This window comes from Pituophis catenifer, unplaced genomic scaffold (assembly GCF_029215685.1).
Source record: "Pituophis catenifer annectens isolate HBS135680 unplaced genomic scaffold, rPitCat1.0.hap2 SCAF_6, whole genome shotgun sequence".
Taxonomy (NCBI): Eukaryota; Metazoa; Chordata; class Lepidosauria; order Squamata; family Colubridae; genus Pituophis; species Pituophis catenifer.
In genome coordinates, this window is record NW_027256886.1 from 15618049 (window position 1) to 15639561 (window position 21513).

Below are 21513 nucleotides of genomic sequence, written 5' to 3' on the forward strand. Positions count from 1 at the left end.
GAAATCAGTTCCTGAATAATTAGATATGGGAAGTCAGCATATACAATATTTTAATTTATTAAAAAAAGCTAAGAAAGAAAAGAAATGAATCCCCTGTGTGTAAACATTTGAAAAGGTTTTGCCACTTAATAGAACTAGTGGAACTTATTAGAAATTTAGTACTTCAGTACAGAATTCAGTAAATTCAGAAATCAGTAGGCATCAAATGTTAGATGCAGAGTTCTAGCTGAAAACTATGAGCCACGGTGGCGCAGTGGTTAGAGTGCAGTACTGCAGGCTACTTCTGCTGACTGCCGGCTGACTGCAATTTGGCAGTTCAAATCTCACCAGGCTCAAGGTTGACTCAGTCTTCCATATTTCCGAGGTCGGTAAAATGAGGATCCAGATTGTTGGGGGCAATATGCTGACTCTGTAAACTGCTTAGAGACGGCTGTAAAGCACTGTGAAGCAGTATATAAGTCTAAGTGCTATTGCTATTGCTATTGCTATCCTTGAATTACTTGTAGAGATTAGGCAGCATAAATAATCCAGTACATATATTTTCCTTGCATTGGATCCAATAATCCAGAAAATCGTACTCATTGCTTTCTTTTATTGTTTAATAAAATAAGGATAAAGTGGGATTTATTTAGTTATTGCTGTTAAAGTTCAAAGTGAGACATCTATTCTAAATCAGTTAAGGTATAAGATTTTTTCTCTTGCTTTGAATGTGTTTTTTTTCATAGAAATTCAGTTGTATAAATCCTTAGATAAAGCTGTTCATGTTAAAGATTTCTAAAATTATTTTTTTAAAAACCAAATCAAAACATCTTGGGGATTAATTTATACAAATTTACCATAAGTTTAATTGTACATGATCACAAATGTCTTTCTCTTAAGGCTTTGTGAAATTCAAGTATCATATTAAATGTAATGGATATTAAGCAGCAAACAGTAGGTAAACCTACCTACAAATATTGTTATTTATCTGAAAATAAGCATATTTTAATGGCTTTATGTGCTCTTAAAATAAATATTAATTGTAAATCTTCCCATTTTTATTGTGTAGCCTCATATTCTCCGATGCAACCTCATTCCCTGTTAAAACATCAGCACCCCTCTCTCCACTCACCACCTTCCAAGCTCTCTCACCATCAGCTAATCTTTCAGCAGCAGCAAGTCCAACCAATCACACTCCAGCTGCCTCCCAGCCACGAAGCCACTCCGTCCCAGCACTGTGCCCCACTTCAGGGCCATCCTCTGACTCCAGATCCCGCCATTACCCCATCCCAGCACTGTACTCCTGTCCATGTCCACCCTCCTCCACTTTCTCCAACCCCATCCCCATCCCCACAACAATCCGTTGTAGTATCTCCACCGCCACCTATTTCACCCAGCCAGTCCCCCAGTATAATTATCCACCCCCAGACTCTTATTCAGTCCCATCCACTGACATCGTCGGCGCACCAGTCCGAACATAACTCGGTGCAAGCTGACGAGAGTTCAACGGAATCGACCTCACAGTCCGCCGCTCATCCTCCCCAGTTGTCCCCTTCCCCGGTAGTCCATGGGGGCCCAGCAGACCGCCCTTCCATGCTGTCCCCCAGCCAACAGATGTCATCGCCATCATCTCATCAACCGTACCCAACTTTGCACCCAGCGCCAGCTCCACTTGCAACCTCTCCACAGCTGTCATCAACTCCAGCCCACCCTCAACAGATGAGCCTTCCTCCTGTTCCGTCTTTGCAAGTCCAGCCTGAACTTTTGTCCCAAGATCAGGTGTTGGTACAAAATACCTTAGTTTCTGAAGAGGAGCTTCCCGCTGCTGAAGCTTTGGTCCAGCTGCCACTTCAGACTCTTCCACCTCCCCAAACAGTTGCAGTAAACCTCCAGGTACAACAAGCAGTACCTATTGAAACCCCAGTGGTAAGCCTCTGGTGAATGACTTCCTTTTGAGTTTTAAAACTATGTGAAAGATGGACAAGTAAAAGCTATCTGAAATATTTATTAGCATTAGGTTCCTGCTGAGGAAGCAGAATTTTGAAGCAATGTAAGCACTGTTGTAATATGGATTGTGCAGAGCTGTTGAAGGCAGACCTAAGTAGAGCATTTTGTATAGGAGAAGCAAATCCATTCCTCGGAGCATTAAAATGACTGTGTCTTTCAGAAAGCTCATGGTAATTGTTTTAGCTGTGCTGAGCATTCTGAAGAGAGTAGCTATTTTAATGCTCGAAGGAGAGGGGCTTTACCTGCCCCAGGGTGCTTGGCAATGCTCCCTTACTAATGCTTTGCAAAGCTCTAATAAAACTTGGTAAGGACTGACTTGTTTGAGAGGTAGTTGATGATGTCATAATTTATTTTGTCCATGTTTCCTTCCTAAAATGTCAATGGATTTTATCAGGGATGATTCCCAATTTCAAATTTAACATATTGTAGTTTTAGGCATTTTCTCTTTACAGAAATAATGTGTTTATATTCCGTATTCTCCATCTTTTTGAAAACTGCATGCTTGCTCCATGATTTGCAATATATGCTTCTTCATCTCCTAAACCAGGTTCTCAGAATAATTCCACTTAAAGTAGCTAATTTTAAAAAGCATCAGATTTCTGATTAATTTGTTTATCCCAAGAAATATGTTTAGGCAAGACAGGTTTACAGCAAAAACATCTTCTAAATTAATTTCTTCCTGGTGTATGTATGTATGTATGTATATATGTATGTTTGTATATGTGTGTCTACACACATACATATACATATGCAGTATATGCATATATATGTATGCATGTTTTGGTGTATTCGGCTCTTTTCCCGTGTAAGATTGAGAGTATCTTGGCGATGTTTCGACGAGATCTCACTCGTCGAAACGTCGCCAAGATACTCTCAATCTTACATAGGAAAAGACCCGAATACACCAAAACTTACATACCTCTACCCGTGAAAATCTACGAAAACATATATATGTATATATACATATACATATATAATATACATACATATACATACTGTGTTTCCCCAAAAATAAGACCCTGTTTTATATTTTTTTGAGCCCTGGAATAAGCGCTTGGCCTTATTTTTGGGGAGGTCTTATTTTGAGGCGCGTGAAGCAAGATGAAGCTCCTCTTGTCATCTTACCTGATTTCTAGCTCTACATTTCAATATTTTTGGGGAGGGCTTATTTTCAGGGGGAGGCTTATTTTAGTGCATGCGGTCAAAAGCCCAATTGGGCTTATTATCAGGGGATGTCTTATTTTTGGGGAAACGGTATATATATATATATGTTCTTTTGTAAATAATAATTTGATTGTTTAATAATTTGATTCAGCCTGCTATCTAATCTGTTTTTAAGGTTTTGCCTTTAAAAATTTAATACATTTCTTGAGAATTGATTTTAATAATAAATTGACAGTAGTTGCATTTACATTGTAATAATTTTTCAAATTGTTGACAAAATACCCACAAAGCTTGACTCTAAAGTGGGTTACTTTGTTCAATGCAGCTTTACCAGGAGGAAGATATCTGTGAAGATGAGATGCCTGAGGACTCAGATGTTGCTCGTATGGCTAGGACTCCCACCCCACCAACGCTGTCACCACCAGCTATCACTTTAAGAAGCCAAGAAGAGCTTTCTTATGAAGACGCTTTTCCAGGTGAGAAAAAGAACACATTGTGGTATTTTAACTGAGCCCAGTTTCTGGTTCGGATTTCTTGTTTCATGGTATCACCTGTAAGTCCCAAAGGTGCTTTTTTTCAACAGGCAACTGGACTCTTTGGTTTTTCTTTGAAGATGTTTCGCCTCTCATCCAAGAAGCTTCTTCAGCTCTGACTAGATAGCGGAGAATGGAAGGATTTATAGTCCTTGCAGACAGCTGGTCATTTGCATCCTTTTAGTGGGTCGATAAGGTCACCTGGAGGTTTATGTATGTCATTGGGGTCACCTGAGTGGTGCAAACGGGTGTGGGGCCTTCTTGGAACTGTTGAAAGGGCTGTGTTGTAGATTGGAGACAGATGATGTTGTATCCCTCCTACTCTGTTCAATTTTGACATAGATGGCCTCTTTAACACGGTCCTTTCCACAGTTCCAAGAAGGCTCCACACCAATTTGCACCACTCAGGTGACCCTTATGATTTAGATAAACCTCCAGGTGGCCTTAACAACCTGCTAAAAGAACAGAAATGACCAGCTGTCTGCAAGGAGTATAAATCTTTCCATTCCCCACCATCCAGTCAGAGCTGAAGAAGCTTCTTGGATGAGAAGCAAAACGAAAAACCAGAAAGTCCAGTTGCCACTTGAAAAAAGCACCTTGGGGACAACCATGACCTGGATGACTGAGCATCTCCATAGACATATCACCTTTAAGGTTTAAGGGCTGTGCAGTAATGCTGAAGGCATTTTGAAAGTCAGGGTTGTTGCTTTGTTGTTGTAAATTGAAAGCAAGAATGTGGAAGCTCATAGATTGGATTGGATTGCCTTGTCTTAAGAACATAAAGTCATCCTTGGTGCAAGGCAGAAAGAAGAGGAGGAATATCATCAAACTGATCTCTCTTGATCTTGGCACCTCAGGCTTAGGGCTTAAAATAAACCTTCTCCTTTTCGGGCTTGTAGTTTTGCAGCTCAAAAATATTGGAGGCAATGGAGAGAGCTAGTTGTATTGTGGGAACAAGTATATGGGGGCTACAGAGCTGACTGTCAGCGTTCCAGAAAACCCCAACTCCGAGTAAAGACGTGGAAGCAAGCATTTTCCAAAGTTCTGTTTACTAGAATAGGTAAACTGGCACATCTGGAAAAACCTGAATCTGAAAGGTCCGGGTTTTCCCTCAGTAAATCAAAACCCCCAAAACCATCCCCTCACTCCTCAGTCGATCACATGCTCCAATCAATGTCCGTCCCATCTCGACTCAGCACTCCGACCACTCCTTCTCCAGATGCAGGATTGCCCTGACCTTGACAGACAGGAAGAATGCTATTATTTCTAAAGACAACCCCTCTACTAAATCCCCCCTCCTACTTTCCCACACATGAGAAGGTGGCAGCATGGAAGCTTCTGGCCTAATATGTCTTCCAAAGCTGTCACTGGCAAGGAATCCCAACATCCATATAATCAGGTGAAGAAACTAGTAAGAGGCAAGCCTGACAGAGAAGACAACATAAAGCCCCCAGTAACTGACAGTAGGGTGTTGCTGAGCTATAGGAATTAGAGAAAATAATGAGACTATATATATTGCCTGAGGTGGGTTTTTCCCTATCTGGTGAAAGAGAACTATTAGGAAACCGAAACTTCCAAACTTTCTAGAGCTACAAAACTCTGTGATCCTCTGCAAGCCAGGTGTCGGTAATTGATAAAAAAATATATTGTGTCTATATTGTGTTCGTCATTGCATGCTAAATTCCCACAATGAACATTGCATTTCAACCCCCATTTTAGTCCACTGATTCATTTGGTTAGCTAAGTAATCTTCCATTATTGCACAAGATTACAATTACATAACATTAAAATTGAAGCAGGATTCAGGCAAATTAGAACAGCATCAGAGAAAGGTGGGCTAACCAGAGAGCTAGAAATGAAGTCCTATGAAGAGAGAAAAAGAAAAGGGACCGGGAATGGTCAGATTTGAGAAGAGAAGACTAAAAGGGGACACAGTGGATCTCTTCATATACTTGAAGAGATATCAGAGGGGCCCCTGGTGCTAGCTTGGTTGTTTTTTTGCAGGCATTTCATTACCGAAACTAGGTAACATTCAGACAAAAGCACTGATGATGTTACCTAGTTTGGGTAATGAAACATCTGCAAGAAAACAAACAAGCTCAGAGATCACCAAGGACTCCTCATTTCAGCCCTGAGCTACAAATATTCTCCTTTATTGAGAGAAATGTCAGAGGAAAGAAAGGCAAGAGCTGTTGTCTTAGAATGCAACACAAGGAATAATTAAGTTACAGGGAGGAAAAAAGCTAACAGCCATGCAGGTTAACAGAGCATGGTTGAGCCGCAAATTGTTTCACTTAAGATGTCTGCAAATCTCAGAAGAGCAGTAGATAAAAGTGCTACTTGAGTTATTCCTTGTGCGTTTTCATAAAAGCAAGCAGGAATGGATGCTTTCAAAGATAGAACATTGGTGGTGGGATATTGTCCACATGGGCTGTATGCAGAGTTTTGGTGGTAGGCTGGACATTGTCAAGAATATATTCACAAGGGGAGCCTTGTTACAACTGAGATTACTAGAAGAAAGAGGATTAAACCATTCTGCTCTTTATCCAGTGGCCTCTCCTTTACTAGCTTGTCAATCTTGAAGCCACTGATGGTTTTCTGATTTGTTGAAGACTTCTTTTGCAAAGCCCCAACAACCATAGAGTTCTTTTAGTCCAAAACCAGAGCCTTGATAAGTCAAAAGAAGTCTAATTTAGGCATTGGGTCTTGCAGAAGTAGAGCCGTCCAGAAATCTAGGGGTGGCTGCCAATGAGTAAATAAATTTGCTGGAGCAGGAGGAATCTGGAGATACGATCAATCTCATGAGGGCAGCAAAGCCCAAGTAGAACCATAGTCCGCCTGCTCCAGAAGAAATTAATGTGTGAAAGTTCTATATGGTCCCCAGTTCTGCTTCATTTTCCAAAGGTCCATGTCAGTTGATGCAATAAATATTGGAAGAGACTTCTGTAGTAGCCAAGTTATGAATAAAAGTATTGCTTTCTATAATTATGAAGATATTTGAGTTATTTAAAAATACATACATTACTTTTCTTCCAGAACAAGAGGGACATTCTTCAATGGCCTCATCAGTCAGCGCATCTGTAATTAAATCACCATCAGACCCTTCACATGCCTCTATTCCACAGCCACCTCTTTTGCTCCCAGCAATTGCAACAAGGACTAACAGCGCATCAGTGTCCAATAGAAACCCTAGTATAGAAAACAAACTTCCACAGGCTATCGTTAAACCACAAATCCTGACTCATGTCATTGAGGGCTTTGTGATCCAAGAGGGTTTAGAACCATTTCCTGTAAGTGTAAAAAAATACATCGTTGCACCTTGTATGTGTGATATTTTCCTTTTAAAAGGCAATGTGCTGTGGTTATTTGGGGCTTCTGTTTCTTTAATCTTTGTTATTCTGAATAATTTAGACTAACTGTCTTATTAGTAATTGTCTGTTCGTCATGAAGTCAGTGAAGTTTAAGTTTTCTGCCCAGCAATGTTCTGAACTTTGGTGACTGCAATCAGAATTATCTCTGCCGGAAAGAATCAGACAACTCACAAAAATGTATGCCTTTTAGTAAAATTTGTTGTTTAGTTTAGTTTAGTTTACTTTATTGTCATTGCACATCGTACAACAAAATTAAATGCCATCTTCAGTGTACATTATAACTATAAAAATAAAAACACCAACACATCCTTCACATTCTGTATAATTGAAATTGAAAACCCGATATTGCATTAATATTGCACTATACCGTAGAATTCAATATAGTTACTGCCCTGGGGTAGAAGCTGTTTTTCAGCCTATTTGTCCTTGTTTTTATTATCCTGTACCATCTGCCAGATGGTAATAGTTCAAAAAAAAAGGGTACCCAGGATGAGATGGATCGTTAAGAATTTTTTGAACTTTCTTAAGGCAGCGGGAGCTATAAAGTTCTTCCAAGGAGGGGAGAGGGCAACCAGTGATCCTCTGGGCAATAACAGAGCCTTGGTAGTACAGTGCCTTGGTAGTACAGTGAAAAGAGTAAAAGAGCCTTGGTAGTACAGTGGTTTAATGCACCCTGTAATTAACACAGCTGCCTGCAATTTCTGCAGGTTCGAATCTTACCAGGCTCAAGGTTGACTCAGCCTTCCATCCTTTCTAAGGTAGGTTAAATGAGGACCCAGTTTGTGGGGGCAATAAGCTGATTTTGTATAAATATACAAAAGTATGAAGGCTATTGCTTAACGCATTGTAAGCCGCCCTGAGTCTCCGGAGAAGGGCGGCATATAAATCAAATTTAAAAAAAAAATTAAAAAAAACATTGACCCTCTGGAGTGCTGTCCTATCTGCCACTGTGCAATTGGCAAACCATACACAGGTACAGTAAGTTAAAGTACTCTCTATGGTGCAGCGGTAGAAGGTCACCAGTTGGTTGGAAAAGGTGGGCCAGATGCTTTGAGAATATTTGCCACCAGAGACTCTTCCTACAATCTCTGCCTCAAAGGTTCATGTTCCTACCCACCAAATTTTGTAAGTTAATCATAAAATACATGTTGAGTGTTATCAAGAGTAAGCATAAAAGCAAAATGACCAGCATCAACAGCATTCTCACCAGAGTCACTTCTGGTGAACTGGGTAGCTAAATATATTTGATAAATAAAATTCTGATGGACCGGTAAGTCTTAGTAATGATTGTATTTGCTCCCTGCAAATCTCTGTAAACCACGTTGATTCTGGGAAGGAAAAAGCATAACCTGAACATAGATGTCAGGGATCAATCCATCAATAATTTTGGATTGGGGATTTTAAAAAACAAAACAATGTCTCTTTAAAGTTACATTTAAACTATATTTAAAACTGATTTGTTTTAAGTTATTTTTGTTTGGATTTTTTTTAAAAAAAAATACTTATGCTGGGGGCAGGGGTTCAAGAGAGACAAGATCCGTAGTTGAGGATTAATCAGTGTATGGTTGAGAAGTGTGATTCCTTGTCTTGATTTTTGTTTGTCCTTCCCATTGTCTTTTTGAGTGAAAACAGTTCTTTCCCAAGGGTAGGTTGCTTCTCAAAGAAGATAAGCCATCAGGGTAGAAGTAAGGTGACATTTTCCATTGGGCAGGAAGCATGGACTCTTCTGCCTTTTTGTTGAAGACAGTTTTTAAATACAACTAAGGCTCAATACTTTTCTGTTTCATAAATGCAATTATTTGTACTCCTTTATTATTAAATGTATTGTTAAATTTAAATGTACTGTTAGCATTCAGCGCAGCTTGCAAAATTGCACATAAGAGCTGCGTATTCAAAGGCAAATGGAAAATACCAGCACACACATACACACACACAGAGTAAATATAAATGTGTGTTTTCAACTTACGGCCTTTCATCCTAAAGTTGGTTACTCTCTTTCATAACAAAAAAAAGTTATATTTCTCAGTCTGTTTTCCTGTGCATGGAAAACAGGATTATAATAATACTGTTATATAATAATCCATTTCCTCTGAAAAGAATAGAACAGTAGCTCAGAATGTGTTCAGAAGATGACATTTTTGTTTTTCTGTGGCATCTCATTCCAAAGCCACAAATGGAAGATTCAAACAAAGGTTTTTTCATATTAAAAATCTGATTTTTCCTCTTCATATCTCCATGTTTCATTTCCCATTTTCTTCCATATGTTGGTTCACCCATAGCCTCTGGACCCCAAACGGCTACACTAGTGCCTATCTTTGAAATTGACGGAAGCATCTAATCTATGGCTCTGTATGTCCTTGTAGCAGTAACTAGACTATAAGATCAGCAAAGCCCTGAAATCTTCAGACACTTGATATGAGAAACCAAACTTCTTTTTTTTTTCTTTTTTTGGTTAATGATTTCATCTTTCTCTCTTAACAGGTAAGTTGTTCATCTCTTCTGATTGACGAGCCTGCAAAAAAGAGACTCTTGTTGGAAGAGCAAGTTGTGAATGTTCTGTGTGTCGAACCAGAGCTTCAGAACAATGCCAAACATGCAGACAACTCCTCAGACACAGAGATGGAGGACATAATTACTGAAGGTTTTTGTATTTCACTTAATCTGAATATTTAGCCCTCTATTTTACCAGGAGATTTAAATATCATCCAGAGTCACCTTCCCACCTTTGAGATACCAGATTCTTAAAAGAGTTCGTTGCAATGAAGTTACAAATCAACTGTAAGGTGTCAGTGCTGAAAATTGCAAGGGAACACCCTGTACCTGGCTTTAGGTTTTCATGTTAGATTAATTTAAGAGCTCTGGAAGAAGATATGGAAGCACTGTTGTAACTAAACGGGAATAAAAGTTGCATTGGCTGCATGAATGGGTCACTTGAATCCATCTTTAAATTCCTGCTGGTGGTAATCTGGTGAATGCTTCAGCTCATCCAAGGTTTATTGAATATTAACAGTGAATTTAAATACAGCAATTTGCACTGCACAGAATAAGGTGGAAAATTCAAATGTTTATACCGGTAGGTTAAAATGTGTATTGTTATTATTACCATGGGCAAGCAATATTCATTCTTTCAGGGAATACAGGTAGTCCTTGGCTTACAACCACAATTGAGCCCAACATTTCTGTTGTGAAGTGAGGCATTTGTCTCTTTCTTCCCACAGTTGTTAAGTGAATCACTTAATGTTGATGTTTAGTTAATAACATGGTTGTTAAGTAAAACTGGCTTCCCCATTTATTTTGTTAGAAGGTCACAAAAGAGGCCTTGGGACGAATGCAACTATCATAAATATAAGTCAGTTGCCAAGCATCTGAATTTTGATCACATGAGCATGGGGATGCTGCAACAATCGTATGTGTGAAAAATGGTCATAAGTCACCTTTTCAGTGCTGTTGCAACTTTGAACAGTCACTAAATGAACTGTTGTAAGTTGAGGACTACCTTTAATTCTGTGAATTAAAGGTTTAAGTTTTGAATATTTTGAATTTTAAAATTGCATGTGGGATATAATATAGTTAAACTTGGCACACCAGGTTATTATTGGAGGCTTTTTTCCTCACTATATAAAAGTCAGAGGTTTGATTGACATATGACTGAGCAGTGCGAGTGATGGAAATTGATATTAGATACTGTTTATGGGCTTTTAAAAAAAAAAGATAAGAATTTACTTGGAAAATACCATGTCTCTTTCATTAGTCCTAAATTTATTAACTTGGAGGACAAGCCATATTGTTATCAATCTTTTTTTTTTTTAATTTTAATGAGCCTTGATCTCAGAAACTCTATGCAGGACTGGAGTTTTGAATGCTGACACTTGTAAACCTGTGTATGTAGGAACTCTTATTTGCTAAAGTATGTATGGTTTTACAGGCTCAAAAGTCATACAATTTCAAGCCAAAATGCACAGGACAACACAATGTGCCTGTTTTTGTGTACTAGACACTAGAGAGTAAAATCGAATCACATATACCCGTGATGGCGAACCTGTGGCATGCGTGCCACAGGTGGCACGTGGAGCCATATCGGTGGGCATGCGAGTGTTGCCCTAGCTCAGCTTTCTGGGCCCACCGGAAGTCAGGAAACAGGCTGTTTCTGGCCTCTGGAGGGCCTCCGGGGTGGGTCGGGAAGGCCCTTTTTTTGCTCTCCCCAGGCTCCAGAGGCTTTCTAGGAGCCTGTGGAGGGCAAAAACGGCCACCTCCCACCCACCCCCCCGGAGCCCTCAGGAGGCCGGAAATGGCCCCACGGGGGGGGGGGGTCGCATGTGCATGCACATTGAATTATGGGTGTGGGCACGCGCGCATGTGACACCCCCGCACTCCCCCCACTTTTGGCACGCGATGGCAAAAAGGTTAGCCATCACTGACATATACTGTGATGGCGCAGTGGTTAGAATGCAGTACTGCAGGCTACTTCTGCTGACTGCCTGTGGCCAGCAATTTGGCAGTTCAAATCTCACCAGGCTCAAGGTTGACTCAGCCTTCCATCCTTCTGAGGTGAGTAAAATGAGGACCCAGATTGTTGGGGGGCAATATGCTGACTCTGTAAACCACTTAGAGAGGGCTGTGAAGTAGTATATAAGTTTAAGTGCTATTGCTATATATGTGGATGGTCTTGGTATTAAAAACTCTGGTGTTCAGTTTAAAAGAATCTGGTTACCGAATAGGAAGTTACAGGTAGTCCTTGCTAAACAATGTCAGTTGTCAGTAGTTGCTATCTTTAAATGAGGACTGCACAAGTTGTTGAATTGAGGATGTCATGTGATCATGACTTCTGCCTCTTCTCCATTGATTTTACTTGTGAGAAGCTGGAAAGAAAAGTCTCAAACATGATCATGGGATTGTTACAGCAGCTGGAATTTAGAGAAGCAGTTGTCAGTACCACTTGTTCAGTGGTATTGCAAGTTCCAACACTTGTTAGAGTTTCATTAATTAAGTACGCCTGTCATTAACTAAGTATTACTAAGTATTACAGAAGCACCTGTATTTCTGATGGTGAGCCCTGATATTTTAAGAAGTTGGAACTAGGCAGGCTGGACATATAGTTTGATTGCAGAAAAACATTTTCAATTTCTAATTTTATTTGTGAATCTATTCACAATTAATGAGGTTAATTGTAATAATATATGAGGTTCCTAGGGTGAGTTGGTCCACGGATAGATTTTTAAAAATTTGATCTTAATCTGGCAGAACTAATGATGCGTTCTTGATTTACTTCATTTTTCCTTTGTTTAAAAAAAAAAATCTTGTCTTTAAATCAAGGAAGGTTCAATCATGAGGAAAGGCCTTCCTCATGACCACTAGCTTTTCAGAGTCGCTGCCAAACACCAGGTCATTTTGGCATACAATTCCCCAAGACATGGGCGTTTCAAAGACTTCTGCTGCAATGGAATGGTTCAAACTAACTTCATTTATTCTGCTCTTTCCTTTAGAGGGATTGGATGAGATGGAGACAGATCTCCTCAAGTGTGAATTTTGTGGGAAAATGGGGTACGCAAACAAGTTCCTGAGGTCGAAACGGTTCTGCACCATGGCCTGCGCTAAGAGGTATTCTTCATTAGTTATCATTTTAGAGTTTGTAAAAACCATGAATACATCGCACGATTTGGAATCAAATTCTTATGTACTAGATCAGATGAGTCCCAAACATACCGTGTTTTCCCAAAAATAAGACCCTGTTTTATATTTTTTTGAACCCTGAAATAAGCGCTTGGCCTTATTGCCATGCGCTCAAAAGCCCGATTGGGTTTATTATCAGGGGATGTCTTATTTTGGGAGAAACAGGGTAGGTACTCGCTGTGATGATCCTAAGTAAAGGATTTGCTGGTTCCATCCATAAGGATATGGTATTAAATGGTTGGGTATATATATATTTAAAAGACAAGCTTGGAAATCAGAAATATTATTTATACACTGGAACAGACTAATACCTGTCCTTGTATCAAAGGAATATAAGCTCGAAGAAAAAGTTGTACATTATATAAACTAGTTCACTAATCTTTCTTTCTCCCTCTCTCTCTTTCTATAAATCAAGTTTCTGCCTCCAAAGTTTTACTGAGGTGAATTTGCAAACTTTCGTCCCTTCAAATGGATTTTTTTTTTTTTTCAGTTTTCTTCTTCTGTCCCTTCAGGTTTTTAAGATTCTTAAAAATCTTTAAGAAAGATTGTATTTAATCAGAAACTTGTAACACCATAAACAACATTAGAGAACAATAATATTTTGAAAATAGAGATCAAGTTCATTGGAAAAATTATTTTTTGTAAGTCAAAAGCAATTAAAACAAAAAAGGAAATAGGTTTTCAACCTAAGCAATGTTAAAGGGAAACAACAACGCTCATTTTAAATTGTAGTAGTATTCAGTTGGTACATTTTAAAAATCATTGAAGAATCGTTAAAGTATGTAAAAAATCAAAAGTGATAAATCTCCACCAAGTACAGATGAGGAATGGAGAAATACAGTTTATAGCCTGTCCTCAGCCAAGTTTTTGAACCAATAACTCTCTCATCCCAATCTATCTCATGGGTGGGAATTGCAGGAATAAAATTAAAAATCCACTGTATTAGCCACAGTGAACCTTTGGGGGAAATGCAAGCTATAAAAGAAATGCACATACACACACACAGAGCGCTTAATGTAAACATTTCAAATCAAATCTTTACTTTTTTAAAATTTGTGAATATATTTTGCAATGAAGTGACTACATCAGTTAAAGCCATAATAATAATAGGTAGTGAGTAAATTACTTCCAGTGTGTACATGGTTGTATGTATTTCATCCAGAGTATTGAAATAAACATTATTTATTTGAATTACAAGTTGTAGTGACTGAATCTTAACATCTTTTTTGCGATGAGACTAAAGGCACTCTGCCATCAATTCTAACCCCATTTTAGAAGAATAGAATAGAATAGAATAGAATAGAATAGAATAGAATAGAATAGAATAGAATAGAATAGAATAGAATAGTTGGAAGGGACCTTGGAGGTCTTCTAGACCAACCCCCTGTTCAGGCAGGAAACCCTATACCATTTCAGACAAATGGTTGTCCAGTCTCTTCTTAAAAACTTCCAGTGTTGCAGCATTCACAACTTCTGGAGGCAAGTCGTTCCGCTGGTTAATTGTTCGATCTGTTTACCTCAGCTGAAATTTTTGATGGTTTTCATTGTAGAAGCATTATAATGATGATTGCATACCTTTTCATCATTTGCATCTAGGTATAATGTGAGCTGTGGTAAGAAATTTGGATTATACTCATCAGACAAGAGCAGCCGTTGGAGCCGTAGTCCAGATAACCCAGCTCTTGGGCGGCGAGGGCGGCGTCCCAGTGGCTCTGATGGAGCTCCAAGGGAGCACTTCCTTCGCCAGGTCTGTAGAATACTAATTGAACTCCACGGTGTCCTTTTAACAAGAGTTGCAAAGGAAAATGGTTATACTCTGGTTTGTCTGTACTGCATTTTCCAGCTACCAATTACTTATCCATCTGCAGAAGAAGACTTGGCCTCTCAAGAAGACAGCGTGCCAGTTGCCATGACCACTCGCCTGCGAAGGCAAAGCGAGAGAGAAAGGGAGCGGGAACTTAGGGAACTGAGAATTCGGAAAACAGCCGACAACATGGATTTGTCGCCAGCCATGCCGTCGGTCCCATCGGGCTGGACCGTTGAAGATGTCTGGGCCTTCATCCGTTCGTTACCTGGTACGCAGCAGAAATCTGTGTCAATTTGCTAAGACAGTTTCGCAGGGAGGGAAATACAGGTAGTCCTCGACTTACGGCCACCTTTGAGCCCAACATTTTTGTTGCTAAGTGAAATGTTTGTTAAGTTGCATTTTGCCCCATTTTACGACTTTTCATGCCGCAATTGTTAAGTGAATCCCTGCAGTTGCTACGTTAGTAACACGGTTGTTAAATGAATCTGGCTTCCCCATTGACTCTGCTTGTAAGGAGGTCGCAAAAGGGGAACACATGACCGCGGGACACTGCAACCGTCATAAATACGAGTTAGTTGCCAAGCATCTGCATTTTGATCATCTGACCATGGAGAGGCTGTAACAGTTGTTAAGTGTGAAAAAAAAACAGTCACAAGTCACTTTTTTCAGTGCTGTTGTAACTTTGAACGGTCACTAAATGAATTGTGTAAGTCGAGGACTACTTGTATATGAGGTCCATACTTCGTTGCAAAAACATTGGGAAAATGTCAGATGTACAGCCTATTGCATGTGATATATCTAGAATTTACTTTCAGAATATTTTGAGAAGACTTGCTTGTGTGTGAAAACTCTTTTTCTGGTTCTTTTCTCAGATTCCACAAGAATAATTTGCATGTGTGACAGGTGACATAACAGGATGGCAGACAGTCTGTATCTTCTGCATTCTGTCTTAACTCATCTGCCATACAGTAAGGCTATCAAAAATCCTGGAATGTATTCCCACACCATTTTAAAAGAATGACTCCGTGTTCCATGTAAAGGGGTTGCATATTAATATAGGGTGTTCATTTTTATATAATAATTTATAATAACAAAACTCTGTTAAAGTTTAGAAACACAAAGATGAAAAACTAATACAAGCTAAGAAGAATATAAGAAGGAAAAGAAAAAGTATAGAAAATATATATATATACTAGCTGTACCCGGCCACGCGTTGCCGTGGCTCAGTCTTGTGGCTATACAATATTTTTTGACCAAGTGCCAATAATTTCCCTCTGTGAACATTGAAATGGAATCGTAAAATATTTAGTATAGCGTGTGTTGCTTTTACTCCAACAGATGGTGCTGTTTTTCAAAAAAGCATGTTTTTACCTGTCAGAGGTGTGACATCTATATAATATAGGTATATAAAAACACGTGCGTATTCGAATGCAACATTGTGTCAAAATTTCAAAGCAATCTGAACTTTCGGAGATTTAAGATTTTGAACAAACGAACATTTACATTTTTATTTATATAGATTATATTTATATATAAATATACATAGTTCTTGAGGTTAGTGGTTTTCTTTGCAGCACACAAGGTTCTGAGTTTTTTTAAAGTGAATATTAGGTACACCTAGAGAGTTTGATAATCAGCAGGAAATATGTGATGAACAGTACTTCTAATTGCCTATTTCAGCCCTTCTTTAAATTATAAATTTAATTATAATATTGTGGACCTATTTTCTTTTGCGTTTAGATACCTTAGCATTCTTTATAAACAAACATATGTCAGTATTTCTCCACCTTCCTCTAGTTAAGTTTCCACTTTAGGTTGATTCAGCCCTCCATCCTTCCGATGTCAGTAAAATGAGGACGCAGATGGTTAGGGGCCATATGCTGACTATGTAAACTGCTTAGAGAGGGTTACACAGTTATCTCCCATAACACCTAAATAGCTGCACTAAAAACCCGGTTACTCCAAAGCAGAGGACAGCCTGTTCATACTATTTGAGTAAGAAAATAGGTCTTCAATATCATTCCTGTCCTCTGCAGAATCTCTTCAGAAGATCGTTAAACAGATATCCAAGAGAGCTTTAAGCCTGTCGTTTTTATGACGGGAAAAAATAGTTTGTTACTCTTATCGTTCTATTGTAACTCTAGCCTTAATCAACATTCAGCCAATACCGTAAAAGATAATGTAAAACTTGAAAGGTAGCCAGCTCCCTGAGTTCATTTGCACAAGGCAACCCTGTAGTGTTTCACCATCCAGCAAATTTGAATTCTTGATTACTCAGAAGCTCTCAAAGGTGTAATTGTACATACTAGAGTTTCACCCTGCCGACATTCAGATTGCTTACCCAGTTGTTAAGAAGAAAAAAAAAGAATACTTCACACCTGTAACATAGTGTGTAGATTAAATTCAGTCTCCTCATGTATTGGATAAATATGTTGATAAAAGTTGTGACTAGAACAAAATATCAGGATTGCAACATTGATTAAAATGCAACAGAATCCATTTTAGAACTGGTGCATCTTTATCTGTATACATCATCACTGTAGATCTAACGCAACACTAGAATCAAGATTACGTGAAGTGTTAATACCACTTTATAATGCCTTGGTAAGGTCACACTTGGAATACTGCCTTCAGTTTTGGTTGCCACGATGTAAAAAAGATGTTGAGACTCTAGAAAGAGTGCAGAGAAGAGCAACAAAGATGATTAGGGGACTGGAGGCTAAAACATATGAAGAACGGTTGCAGGAACTGAGTATGTCTAGTCTAATGAAAAGAAGGACTAGGGGAGACATGATAGCAGTGTTCCAATATCTCAGGGGCTACCATAAAGAAGACGGAGTCAAGCTATTTTCCAAAGCAACTGAGGGTAGGACAAGAAGCAATGGGTGGAAACTAATCAAGGAGAGAAGCAACTTAGAATTAAGGAGAAGTTTCCTGACAGTTAGAACAATTAAACAGTGGAACAACTTGCCTGCAGAAGTTGTGAAAGCTCCAACATTGGAAGTTTTTAAAAAGATGTTGGATAACCATTTGTCTGAAGTGGTGTAGGGTTTCCTGCCTAAGCAGGGGGTTGGACTAGAAGACCTCCAAGGTCTTTTCCAGCTCTGTTATTCTATTCTGTTCTGTTCTGTTCTGTTCTATTCTATTCTATTCTATTCTATTCTATTCTATTCTATTCTATTCTATTCTATTCTATTCTATTCTATTCTATTCTATTCTATTCTATTCTATTCTATTCTATTCTATTCTATTCTATTCTTGGGTGATTCTAGGAGAGGCTTCCCCAGCCCTGGCCATCCACAGATGTATTGCACATTCTAGGAATTACAGTCTAATAAAACTGGAGAGCCTCAAAATAGAAGTTAGTTCTACACTGATAGAAATAGAAGCATAATAATAGGAATAGCACTTAGACTTATATACTGCTTCACAATGCTTTACAGCCCTCTCTAAGCGGTTTTCAGAGTCAGCATATTTCCCCCAATAATCTGGGTCCCCATTTTACGAATCTCAGAAGGATGGAAGACTGAGTCAACCTTGAGCTGGTGAGATTTGAACTGCCGAACTGCTGGCAGCTCACAGTCAGCAGAAGTAGCCTGCAGTACTACATTCCAATCACTGCACCACCACGGCTCTTATATAGTTCATAAAAGAATGGAAATCCCTGAGAATTAAATGCAATTTATTCTATAAAATGCAAACGTGACTAACTAAATTCAGCGCGATTACTAAATTCAGATTAGACTCTGATAAATACGATCCTTTTAATGTACCAAAAAGTTACTGAACAAAGCTGGAAAATCCCTAATTTCAAGGCAACCATGCCTTCTTTTCTTAGTAATGTTTGTTATTTGTTGCAGGTTGTCAAGATATTGCTGATGAATTTCGAGCCCAAGAGATTGATGGGCAGGCTCTTCTCTTATTAAAAGAGGATCATCTCATGAGTGCAATGAATATTAAGCTAGGACCTGCACTAAAAATCTGTGCACGGATCAACTCTCTGAAGGAATTGTAGTGGAAAACCAAGGTTTAAACCACAGTTTTAAATTGACTTGTAAAGTAATAAGCCAACATCTCAGTGTTTGATGCAATTATTACTGCTTTGCTTTGCTAAGCATTTTTTTTCCACATAAAAACTGTTGGAGGAACATTTTTAATATGAACTTTCAAAACTTTCCAGCTATTCAGGAAGCATAAGCTGTGCTGGTTTTAAAAAAAAATTAGTCAAAACCTGAGTGAGGTAGAGTCAGTGGGAAGCTCTAAGAAGTGTATGTAAAATGTTATGGGTGATGCTTATTCCAAAAAAAAAAAAAAAAAAGGCTATTACAAGAATTAAGCTTCTTTTGAATATATAACCTCGATTACAGTTTTACATTGTGTTTCTATACACTTTTTTCCTTTATAGAAAGCTTTTACAAATATGGATTAACAGAAGAGTCCACAGAGTCTGTGGAAGCATTGACTATGGTAAAATGCTATGCATTTAATTGTGCTCATTGGATTTCAGTTAATCTTGAGCCTATGGTTTGAAGAGAACCTGTAGTTCACCTTCTCTTCTCTCTTAATCCTACAGCTCAATCACCATGATACCATTTCCTTTAAGCATGGAAGCTTTTCTGTAAACGTGGATCATATTTTGGGAATCCTGCAAGCCTTCCACCATTACCGTAGAAATTTTGATCTTACAGATCACGTGTGCCCTCCTTGCCAGTTTAAGCAGAACCCCCATCGATGTTTAGATTTTTTTCCCCCTTAGTCAATGGGGAGGTATGAATGGGTGGAGCTTCAGAGTGAGTATGATGCATGCAGTAGTATAGCTGCAGAGCACGGTTAACAAAAGCACATACATTATCTCTTTGTATGATGCTATGTATTGAAGAGGGCATTATGTTACTGTCTTTTTGCCTTTGCTGCTGGTTCATGTAGACCAAAGGAGTTGACACTCATCTGTCCAATCCCTAGAATAGAGGCACCCTTCATCCATATGCTAGTGTGCAGCTCTGATAGAGTAGTTTTTAAAGAAGTAAAATGGCTACTGTGCTTTGTTTACATCTGTCTTTTGTATCCTTCCTTCCTTCCTTCCTTCCTTCCTTCCTTCCTTCCTTCCTTCCTTCCTTCCTTCCTTCCCTCCCTCCCTCCCTCCCTCCCTCCCTCCCTCCCTGAATGCTGTTAGGGATGTTATTGGAAGAAGCACAGGTTGAAATTACATTGGTTTCAGCTCTTAACGTTTTCTCACAACTCAGTGTTATCTGCAGAAACTGCAAGGATCCTAAATCAATGGCACCGAAGTATTATTAGCAAGTGGTCAGATGTTCGCCCTCTGCATCTGCTTAATATTTTGCACTATAAACCAAAAGATCTTGTTGCCATGATAGGGCTTGATCAGCCATGCACATCGATGATTTTTCTTGTGTAGGATAACACTTGAGAAGGGTGACCTTTATGGTAGAAAAGAAATTCCTTGTAGCAGATTTCTTCCAATTCAGAACTCCCCAGGGAACTACAGTTTCCGTCAGCCCTAGCTAGGATGACCAGGTTAGGGGAAGCCTCCATGTAATTGAATGTAAATCATAGGGTCTCATAAGGTCTGTATTCATTTCCGACATAGGTAGACTTCAGTATAATATAATTAATACCAATTTGTTTCTTGGGAAGAAGTTAAAGAAAGCTACTGTAGTTAATTCCTCGGTACTAGCAAAGATACCTGGTTATTGTTATTCCAATGAAGGAATCTGTCAAAATAGATAAAAGGGTGATTTTTCATTTATTTCCTTCCTGTCTATCGGAGGTTCTAAAATTGCAAAACTGGAAGACTCCCAAAATCAGTCTGAATGGGGAGCAAATAATCACTCTGCTCACACGTCTTTCACTGACGGATAGAAGGTTAGTCATTAGGAACTACATGGGTATCATTGTGATAAGTGATAAATAGTATTACAGTTACAAATCTCGTTTAAAAAATTCTCTATTTGATTAGAGAATTATTAGATAATAATGCTTATTACCTCTATTTATTGATTGACAGTTATTTAGAGCTAGCAAGAGCACTTAAGGCTTAAACGGCGTTTTACTGATTTCATATCTGGTATTTTGGAATACTTTCAAAAGGATTCCTAGCTGTTTATGTATTGACAGATGAATATTGAAGGTTATTGGAAACTCAAAACAATCCATTTCTATATAAGTTAAGAAAGTTAACTGCTGTTGTGGAAACGTGCCCATGGAAAAAAAAATCAAAGATAGTATTGCATTATTCTCCAATTCTCAACTTTTACTGTGATTACATTATTCATACAGCAAGGCTTTGTGGCTATAGAGCAAAAATCTGACAATTTGTTTTTAGCCAAGCAAAGATTATGAGCAACTATTGGAAATAAAGATAGCTTTGTGAAGGGAACTTATGCCAAAGCAGAATTACAAATTGGCCCCATTTCTTGAACTTCCAAACAAAAATAGCACTTCAGTCCCATTCACCTGAAATAATTTAAGAGTGGGGTCACTTAAAGGACTAAATTAAAGAGTACACACATATGCTGATTTATAAATCACTTTTAGCAAACGATTTCAATTTTACCGAGTTGAATATCAGGTTGATTTAGTTTTGTGAATGACTTTTCTTTGAAAGTTTATATTTTAAATATCTAAATGCTACAGCATTATTATTATTATTATTTTTGCATATTCTGTAGTTGTTGGCAGAGCACAATTTCATATTCATAATAGTGTGATAAGTATTATATATTTTAACCCAAATGCACACTTGACTTTCATTAGCTGCACAATGTTATAACCTTAACAGTAATTTTCTAAAGAGGATTATGGTATTACTCTTACGTAATCAGTAGTGATATTGTTCCTCTGAAGAACACAGGATATGAAGAGAAGCACAAAGGATTCTGTCTGTGAGAGGAAAAATGTATTTTGTTTTAGCTTAATCCCCAACAAAACGATTTGACATGTGGAGTGTCTGCTTGCAAACAAG

At 38.5% G+C, this 21513-nt stretch overlaps 1 protein-coding gene across 1 annotated transcript in view; it reads left to right on the forward strand.

Moving 5' to 3' along the window:
• Positions 1 to 18898, forward strand: part of PHC3 (polyhomeotic homolog 3) — a 54545-nt gene extending 35647 nt beyond the window's left edge. Inside the window, exons 8-15 of the mRNA XM_070946442.1 lie at positions 1049 to 1905; positions 3476 to 3626; positions 6720 to 6973; positions 9536 to 9695; positions 12538 to 12652; positions 14321 to 14471; positions 14568 to 14799; positions 18392 to 18898. Coding sequence (XP_070802543.1) covers positions 1049 to 1905; positions 3476 to 3626; positions 6720 to 6973; positions 9536 to 9695; positions 12538 to 12652; positions 14321 to 14471; positions 14568 to 14799; positions 18392 to 18546 — 2075 coding nt within the window. The 3' untranslated portion in view covers positions 18547 to 18898. The remainder of the gene's footprint in view (positions 1 to 1048; positions 1906 to 3475; positions 3627 to 6719; positions 6974 to 9535; positions 9696 to 12537; positions 12653 to 14320; positions 14472 to 14567; positions 14800 to 18391) is intronic.
• The last annotated feature ends 2615 nt before the right edge of the window (positions 18899 to 21513 follow it).